Source organism: Marmota marmota, unplaced genomic scaffold (genome assembly GCF_001458135.2).
Source record: "Marmota marmota marmota unplaced genomic scaffold, marMar, whole genome shotgun sequence".
NCBI classification, from domain to species: domain Eukaryota; kingdom Metazoa; phylum Chordata; class Mammalia; order Rodentia; family Sciuridae; genus Marmota; species Marmota marmota.
In genome coordinates this window covers 4039224-4049152 of record NW_026000241.1, presented here as the reverse complement: position 1 = coordinate 4049152, position 9929 = coordinate 4039224, and the positions used below count along the sequence as shown (strand labels likewise).

Sequence of the window (9929 nt, the reverse complement as noted above, 5' to 3'; positions counted from 1 at the left end):
TGAGCACCGCCTCGGCTGTCTGCATGGCGCGCGCGTCGCGGTGCAAGGGCAACGGCAGGCGAGCATACCACGCCGGGGGCTTCATCTTGCTTTTCCACAGCGTGACGCCCTCGCCCGGCGGTGGCTTCTCTACGGTGCCGCCACCTTTGAGCATCTCCACGCGGAAGCGCCAAGGCTCGATGTAGGCGGCGCGGCAGAGGTGGTGCGCCATGTGCGGGTCCCGCACACTGTCCTTGGGTTGCCACATGGCCACTGCCTCTTGCCCGCAGCGGTCGGTCAGAAGGTGCGCCTTCCGCGATTTGGCTAGTGCCTCCTGGCGCCATTCTGGGGCTCCAACCCGTGAGTCCTCGCTGGGCTCAGCTGCGGGTAGCAACACCGGCATGGTCCCTATTTGACGCCTGGGCCTAACCTGGAATCTCCACGGTAGAGGCGCAGGGACCACCCTCTTCCCGCCCCGCCCTAACCACACAACTCTTTTCTTGTGGAGCCAGTTAATTGAGAGCGTCCATCACCATGGCGACAGGGACAACAGCGTCCTTGGAGTTCCATTAGTGGGGGAAGGGAAAGGCAGCGGAGCGGGGTTAGGGTTTGCTCTGGAGTCCAGCAGAGGTGCCTTGGAATTCTGAATCCTGGAGAAAGCCAATCTTCTCCTTCTTCTCATTCTCTTCTTTCTCCCTCTGTTCCTTCTTTTTGATTTTGGAAAGAAGTAACGATATCCCTGTTTGCCCTCAAAATGATGTTGCATGAACAAAACCATAAGGAATCCACCGAAAAACTATTGCTACCAATAAGTTCAGCAAAGTTGAAGAACATAAGATTGGCATACACATGTCAATTATGTTTTTATTCACTTGCAATGAACAATCAAAAAGTGAGATTAAGAAGCATTTCCATTTATAATGTAATATAATATAAACAATTCCATTTATAATACCATCAAAAAGAATAAAATACGTTGGAATAAACACTTTCCAGCAGTTTGGCCCTTCTTCCAGCCTCTGAGGCCATCCTAAGCTCATTCCCACGTAAAAGAACTTGCTGTTCCTTCTGCAGGGAGCACTCCCTTTCATGTTCTTCCCGTGGCTGGCTCCTTTACAACCTAAGAAGCTTGCTTAAATATCTCCATCTTAAAGTGGCCCTTCCTTACCACAATGACTAAGCCTCATTTTCCCCATCACTCAGGATTTTTAGTGCAAGCTACAGAAACAGAAAAGAATAAGAGGGGCAAAGAAGAAGGAATGAACACCCCCGGCTTTGTAAAACCAAAGGGCCATTCAGTAATGGGGAGGAATGAAGTTGGCAACCTCCATGCTAGAGGTCTGTTACCAGGAAGAGAAGGACGCAGGCAAACTTTGGTGATGGAGGTTTATGTGTTTAACATAGTTATCACTTGCCAGAACCAATGGTTTCTGGCTCAGCTGTCTTCATGAGGTCAAGAGAGTGTAAGGTCACTATTCTGGAATTAATCAATGTTCAAATTCTAATTCTGATTCTTTAATTAAAGTCTCTTAACCACTGCTGCGTTTTCTCATCTGGCAACTAAGTTAATGGACATGCGTTAGCACAAGTGGAGCATCTGCTATCAGGGCTACCATAAGGCAAGCATTGTGCAGGTGCTTAGCTTCCTTTTTATTGGTTGGATGGAGCTATTCCCAAACAAGGTGGTGCAGAGAGGGTTTTCCCAGAGACAGCTCACGTGAGACAGCCATCCTCACTCAGCCATACACCTTTGTTGTTCATTCTGAGGTCCCTCTTTCCTGACTAGAAGATCCTATTGTCTTGGTTGGCTGCCTGTTGTACCGAGCACCTCTGTCAGGAAGACATTGCATCAGCTTACCCAGAGACACTTAAGTTAGCTTTCTCATGCCAGGCCTATGCAGGAGGACTTTGGCTTCCAGATGACCCTCTGGTGAAATTCATTGGGGCTATAGGTGAGGGTGAGTTCTCTGCCATTTTGACATTGTATTGGTTCAACACACTCTTAGTACATAATGCTGTTATCTGAGCACTGAAGTGGGTACAGACCATTGCTCAATCTTGCCAACTTTTCATTTTCACTTCCCAACCCTGAGTTTGACTCTGTGTCTACTCCCCCAAACTCACCTCTCCTTCCTGGCTTTGACAGCCCACTTTAGACACTTCTCCAGCCTGACATGTGTCCCTGCATTTGAGGCACAGGTGAGCTCTCTTCTGCTCATGGGTCAGCAGGTGTCTGGAAGGAACCACTGATCATGGGGCTGAGATGAGCTTTTATTTTCAGGAGATTCAGAGATCAAAAATGGTGACATTTGAGGGCTGCGGTTGTGGCTCAGTGGTAGAGCACTTGCCTAGCATGTGTGAGGCACTGGGTTTGATTCTCAGCACCACATACAAATAAATAAAGGTCTATCAACAACTAAAAAAAATATTAAAAAAATGGTGACATTTGAAAAATGCTCAGAAACATGGTGTGGTCCAGCCTCTGAAATCTGTGGATTCCATATCTCTGGACTCAGCTATTGTCCAGGGGAAAATCACATCTGTACTAAATGTGTACAGACTTTTTTCCTTGCTGTTGTTCCCAAATAATACAGTATTTCAACTATTTACGGAGACATCTACATTGTATTTAGTATTTTACATAATCTAGAGATGATTTAAAGTATATAGGAGCATGTGGGTGGGATCTATGCAGATACTATGTTATTTTACATAAGGAACCTGAGCCCCTGATGATTTTGGTACCTGGGCGCGTTCTGGAATCAATCTCTATAGAAATGGAGGGAGACACATAAGCCTGAGGCCTGGGAAAATGTCTCATTATTTTTCAAGACCCAATTTCTTTCTTAAGCCAACAAAATATTTTTTGTTATGAAAGTAATATATATATATATATATATATATACATATACACACACATTATATAAAATGTGTAAAATACAGAAAACCATAATAAAGAGAATAAGAATTATTTTAAGCTATACTATCCAAAGATACCTATTGTAAACATGCTCATGTAATTCTAACCATTTCCCTATGCATGTGTGTGTACACATCTCCCTTCTCTCAACATACTGAAGCCTAAATATATTTAACTCAGGCCAATGGGAAATCATATTAGTGCTCTGATTTTTATAATAAAGGACACTTTTTGGAAATTCTTTCTTGCAGTTGTCTTTGCTGGGGCTGTCTGTTCTATATAATGGCTCATGTAAAGTAGGGAACTGAGTTCTATCCTGGGGTGAATTGCAGGATAGATGAGGAAGGAGAACCTTCTAAAACTCCTAGCTGTTCTTTTCTTTCTTTTGGTATTACATGGAGATGCCCTTTGCTCTGAAATCTTGGCAGGTAATTATCAGAGACCCCTTTTTAGGTTCCCCGATGTCTTCCCTTCTGGGGCACAAGGTTCTACTTTTAGTAGGTGCCCCCCTTTCTCTTGGAGATAATCACATCAATTGGTCTCTTGTTCCAGGGGGATATGACCTAGAATCCATTCTGTCTTTGAGAAATGAGGTCGCTTTCCTGGTGGAGGTGTCAGGAGACAGTGGGAAGCCCCAGGCTGTGAAGGGAGGTCCTTCCTAGTCACCTCCTACAAAGGTGGTGACTGTGCTGGTCAGTGAGTGATCAGGACTGGTCCCCCTGTCTGTAACCCCGTCAGCCCACTCAAGTGACTCAGGCAAATGTCCTTTTCCAGTTGGCAAATACCATTTTTTTTTAGTCCCATTCCAGTGACCTGTAAGTAGCATTTGAAACTGAGGAACTCCTGAGACTTGAATGCCCTCCCCCCTGCCCTGTCACACCATTTCCCCCACCTCTATGCTATCCTTCATTAGCTGGCCTTTTGCCATCCACTCCTGAATATAGTGTCCTTTAGGTGAGATGGCCCATCCTGATGACTCCACATGACCCCCACCTTCTGGTCTTCATACCTCCTGTGCAATCTTCTCCCCTTGAGTATGGACCTAATGACTCACTTATCTTTTTTTAATCATTCTGTTTCATTTTAGTTTTTTAAAAATGTAAAATGGATTTATTTTTTAAAAACACACAGTAATTGTACATATTTGCAGAGTGCAGTGTACTCCACGCGTATATTATGCAGCTTTGGAATCGCAGCGATTAGCATTTCCATTGCCTCAATCACTCATCATCATGTCTTTGTGGTGAGACCATTTGAAACACTTCTTCTAGGGATTTTGAAATATGCATCGCATTGCTGCCAACTCTGGCCATTTGACTGGGTAGCGGAACAGCAGGGCTTATTTCTCCTCTCCAGTTTTGACTTTGTACCCGTTGGCCCGCCTCTCCTCATCCCTTTCTCCCCACATCCTCCCCGTTCTCTGGTAAACTCTATTCTGTTTCCTGTTTCTATGTGAATAGCTCTTCCAGATTCCACATAGGAGTGAGATGGTGTGGTATTGGTCTTTCTGTGCTGGGCTCATTCCCCAGGGACTTCAGACTTGTAGAATCTAGCACATGAGATGGGATGCCAGTTCTGAGATTAGCAGAGATCATGGCTTCTCTTGCTCATCTCTTGTTGTTCTTTTTCTTGCTCAATCTGAAGGAAGCCATTCACCTTGTTGTGAGCTGCCCTATGCAGACTCCCTTGTGGCCAGGAACCACGGGCAGCTTCTGGCTAACAGCCAGTGAGGACCAAGCCCCACAGCCTAGTATCTCATGAGGAACTGAATCCTCCACATCCACGTGAGCAAGCTTGGAGGCAGATCCTTCCAAAGTTTACCTTTGAGATGAAACAGCTATCCCAGCTGATGTGTTATCTGCAGCCTGGAGAGAGTCCTCCAAGCCAGAGGACCAAGCTAAGCTGTGTCCAAATTCCCAACACACGGAACCTATATATTGTAGTCAGTATGTGTTAAGCTGTTAAGCTTGGGATTATTTGTTACACAGTAATAGCCAATTCATGCAACAGGTTCCCACCCTCCATTTACTTCTTTTTCTTCACTTTTCTCCATCAGTGGACTTGGACATTTCTTTTAGGTTAGGAAGACTGTGGCTTTAAGACCCAGTGGGTGGTTCAGTGAGGTGAGCTTCAGGTTTTTTAGAGCATCCAAGTTTCTTACCTTGAGCTACAGAATTCCATTTTCTCACACCTGGTACCTGTCCATCTTCCTTTCCCAATTCACCACCCTCTCTGTCTTTGGTGATTCTAGAGGTGATTTAGGGTTGTGTGTCTCCGAGGGTTCAAATGTTGGAGGCTTGGTCCTCAGTGCCATGGGTTGAGTTGGTGGGCACTTTAAGAGACTGAGATCAGTGTGGAGTAATTAGGTCACTGGGGGCACTGCCTTCAGAAAGGATTGATGTAGTTCTGTGGAACCCCAGCTAGTTACTTTGAGAGAGGGTTGTTTATTTTATTTTATTTTTTTAGAGAGAGAGAGAGAGAATTTTAATATTTATTTTTTGGTTATCGACGGAAGCAACATCTTTGTTTGTATGTGGTGCTGAGGATCGAACCTGGGCCGCACGCATGCCAGGCGAGCGCACTACCACTTGAGCCACATCCCCAGCCCAAGAGAGGGTTGTTTAAAAGAGCAAGACTGCCCCCTCTTCATTTTCTCTCTGGCTTTTGCTCTTGTCATGTCACCTCTCCCTCTTATGTGCCATGCCATTATGATGGCATCTGCCATGATGTGACACATCCAAGGGTCCGTTACCAGAGGCTGAGTGAATGGGGCTGTCTGATCTTGGATTTTCAGCCTCTAAACCTGTGAACTAGATAAACCTCCTTTTTTTTAAATAAAGTACCCAGCCTCAGGTATTTCGTTATAGTAATAGAAAATGGGCTAAAACTCTCACCAAGCTTGTATCTCATAGTATTTGAAGTTTCTCTCCCTGACCAACCCAAAAATGTTCTTCCTTCTCTGGGATGTTCTTACTCTGAATTTCTATATGGCTTATTCCGTCTGAACTTTAAGGTCTCTTTTCAAATATTATCTCCTAATGGGCCCTTCCTCCACTGACTGGTCTGAAGTCTCACACCATCACCATGATGTGCTACATCCTTAAGGAACCATAGTAATCATAGGTTTGTCACTCTCTTGCCTCTCTCTAGAATGTCAGTTTCTTGATGGATATCTTATATGTCTTAGTCATGAATGAATCCACAGCCCAGTTCCTGGCACAAAGGCAGCCCTTAATGCTTATTTGTATAATGACTTAATGATGGGACCCTCCCTGCTAGGGCATAGTACATGTATCCACCAACCAAGGACTTTCTACTTCTTCTGCCATGGATGTTCCCTGCTGTCTGTCCAGTCTCCAAGCATCCTTCCTATTTGGGCAGGAAACCCAAATTAGGTGGGAGGCAGGACAGATAAAGACTTCAGCCACTGATGGGTATTGAATGGTTCCTTCTGAGAAGGTATTTTAAAATTCTACCCTCTGGTACCTGTGAAGGTGACCTTATTTGGAAATAAGATAATTGCAGATATAATTAGTTAAGATGAGATCATGCTGGAGAAGGGTGAGCCCTAATCCAGTAAGACCAGTGTCCTTTTGCCAAGACAGCCACGTGTGAGAGAGGACAGAGAGAGACAGGCAGAATGCCCTGCAAAGACATGATGATTGACAAAGGAGATGTCTGCCCTCCCTTGTTCACTGTGGCCTTATCTATAGTAGCCAGGACAGGGAGGCAACCTAAACGTCCATATTGGATAGAGAAAATGGTGAATGGATAGAGAAAATATGCTACATATACAAAAGGGATTACTTGAGAAACAAAAAACACAAAGAAACAAAAAAAAAAAAATCCTGTTCTTGACAACATGGGAAAACCGTGAGGACATTGAGTTGAGTGCCACAAGTCAGGCACAGGCAGATGAGATACCATCTGACCTCATCTGTATGCAGAACCTGAAAGAGTCAGAATCCTAGAGAGTCAAGTGGTGGTTACCAGGACTGGGGCATGGGAGACTCTGGGACACGTTGGTGAAAGCACTTGAGGAACAAGTTCACAAGATACACCGTCCAACAAACTGGTAGAGTTAATAACAATATATTGCAAACTTGAAAATGAATAAGAGGATAGATTTTTAAGTATACTCACCACCAAAAATGTGAGGTAATGCATATTTTCAATAACTTGATTAGTCACTCCACAATGTATTATATGTATATCAAAACACCATATTGTATCTTAAAAGTATATAGCTGTCTCTCTCTGTATCTGTATAGGAATGGCTTCAAGAATCCCTCAGATACCAAGATTTGAGAATGCCCTTATATAAGATGGCATAGATTTGCACATAACCTACACACTTCCTCCCATAGACTTTAAATCATCACTAGAGAACTTATAATTCCTCATACAATATAAATGCTATATATATAGTTGTTATACTGTATTCTTTAGGGAATAATGACAGGAAAGAAAGTCTGTACATGTTCAGAACAGCCAATATAAGCAACAATGTAATATTCTAATATAGTTATGTCTTTACATGGTCATGTTAATTTGTTTTATTTTTATTTTATTATATGTGTCTTTATTTTAAATATTTATTTATTTTTGAGATGGCATTTCACTATGTTGCTCAGGTTGGTCTTAGACTCCTGGGCTCAAGTGATCCTCCTGCCTCAGCCTCCTGTGTAGCTCTAGCTTTATGGGCACACACCACCAAGCTTGGTGAGTGTTTTAGCCCATTTTCTATTACTTAAAACTTAAGCCCTACCCAGCTTAAGTTTTTTATTTAAAAAATATTTTAATTTTATTAGCTATTTAAATTAGTTTATAAAAAATTGACAGAGCATTGAGCATAGTCACCAACAAAATAGTGCTTTAAATATGTGGTTGGTTGAATCTGCAGATGCAGAATCTGTGGATATGGAATCCACAGACGTGGAGGAGTGAGTGTATACATTTTTTATTTCTCAATCACACACAGACACACAAATAAGCATAGGATGTGAGGACTGGAGTGAGTGCAGGATGGAGGATCTACTGACGGAGGAATGCCAAGAGTTCCTGGGCCACCAGAAGCTGGAAGAAGTGAAGAAGGGTCCTCCCCAGGATTCTTTGGAGATAGCTTGCCAACATCCCCATTTTTCTACTTCCTGCCTCCAGAACTGTGTGAGAGTAAATTCTTGTTGCTGTCGGCCAGCCAGATTGCAGTCATTTGTTACAGTGGTCCTAGGAGGTGCTTATATTAATAATGGCATCTGCCCCTTTAGTCTGGGGTCCACTACCTACACCTGCTCCCTCTCTGCATGAGGTACCTCTTCTCTATGCTCAGCCATTTTCTCTCCTGATTGTCTGAAGCTCATCTTCAAATGTCCTAATTTCCCACCTTATGCTAAGCTTACCAGGTCTCCTGAGGCAGGGAACCCATTGATATGGTCCACAAAGATCTGTCTCCTGGGATGCAGAGTAGGTGTGAGAAAAATGGATTGTGAACTTGAGGGTCAAACCGGAGAACAAAGAATCTCAATCTGTTGGTCTGTCTGTCTCTCTTTTCTGTCTCTTTCTGTCTGCTGAGACTCAAACCCAGGGTCTTGCACCTGCTACACAAGTGCTCAATCACTGAGGCACATTCTCAGTCCTCTCTTTCTTAATGGATTGAATGAGTGAGTGTTTTGAAAAATACAATGTCCTCTCCATATCCTTGGGTTCTGCACCTGCAGATTCAATCAACTTGAGGTGGGGGAAAATACAAAGCCAAACAAACAAACAAACAAACAAACCCTCTGTATGTCTGCATAGTTAAAAACGGAATATTATGCAGCCACCAAAGAATGAAATCCTGAGGTTCGCAACAACCTGGATGAGCCTGTAGGATTTTAAGTGAAATTTTAAGTGAAATAAACCAGGCACAGAAAGGTAAATATTGCATGATCTTTATCATGTGCACAATCTAAAACAGTTGAGCTTGAAAAGGTGGAGAATAGAATGAGGGCTACCAAGGTCTGGGTGGTTAGTGGGAAGGGAAAGAAGGGAGATGTTGGGGGCTGGGATGTAGCTCAGTTGGTAGAGTGTTTGCCTTGCATGCACAAGGCCCTGGGTTCAATCCCCAGCACCACACACACACACACACACACACACACACACAATTTAGGAAGGGAGATGTTGGCTGAAGTCTACATGATTATGTCAGATAAGAGATCTGCATTTCAGGAGATCTATCATACAGCAAGATAACTATAGTTAGTGGTAATTGAAGAGAGTGAGTGTTAAGTGCTTTTGCATGCACAGAGGATAACTGTGTGAGATGATAAATTTGTTACTTAGTTAACTTTTTTAGTCATTCCACAATGTTAAAACAGTCATCCTTCCATATCAGCAGGTTAAACCAATCTTGAATAGAAAATGTTTTTAAAAAATTGCATCTGAACATGTACAGAGCTATTCCTTGCCATTAGTCCCTAAATAATTCACATCATTTGTATTCTACTGGCATTCTAAGCCATCTGGAGATGGTTCCAAGTCTATGGCAGGATGCACATAGTTCCATGCAAATCTTTTGCCATTTTATGTAAAGGACTCTAGCATCTGTGGGTTTTAGTGTCCTCAGGGCCCTGGAGTCAGTCCCCTTCAAATGCTGAGAGATGACTATATTTATTGAACACCTGCTCTGTGTCAGGCACGGAGCTAAGAATGTGAAGAGGAGGGTAATGAGACAAAGTCCCTGGCCTCCTGGGGCTTCTCACTGGGGAGACAGGGGATGGAAAACCAAAGAACCCTTCAGGATTTTGTCGGGTAGAGACAACTTCTTTTTTTTTTTTTAAATTTTTTATTGTTGGTTGTTCAAAACATTACAAATTCCTTGACATATCATATTCCACACTTTGATTCAAGTGGGTTATGAACTCCCACCTTCACCCCATACACAGATTGCAGAATCACATCAGTTACACATCCATTGATTTACATATTGCCATACTAGTGTCTGTTGTGCTCCGCTGCCTTTCCCATCCTCCACCATCCCCCCTCCCCACCT

At 43.4% G+C, this 9929-nt stretch overlaps 1 protein-coding gene and 1 non-coding gene across 2 annotated transcripts in view; one reads left to right on the top strand and one right to left on the bottom strand.

Moving 5' to 3' along the window:
* The window catches only part of Ccdc105 (coiled-coil domain containing 105), a 7759-nt gene extending 7377 nt beyond the window's left edge, over window positions 1-382 (bottom strand). Inside the window, exon 1 of the mRNA XM_015489606.2 lies at window positions 1-382. This exon is cut by the window's left edge and continues 167 nt beyond it. Coding sequence (XP_015345092.1) covers window positions 1-382 — 382 coding nt within the window.
* An 8559-nt stretch (window positions 383-8941) lies between these two features.
* On the top strand, window positions 8942-9014 carry Trnaa-ugc. The gene has a single exon. It is a non-coding gene; the product is annotated as a tRNA-Ala (tRNA).
* Window positions 9015-9929: the final 915 nt, after the last annotated feature.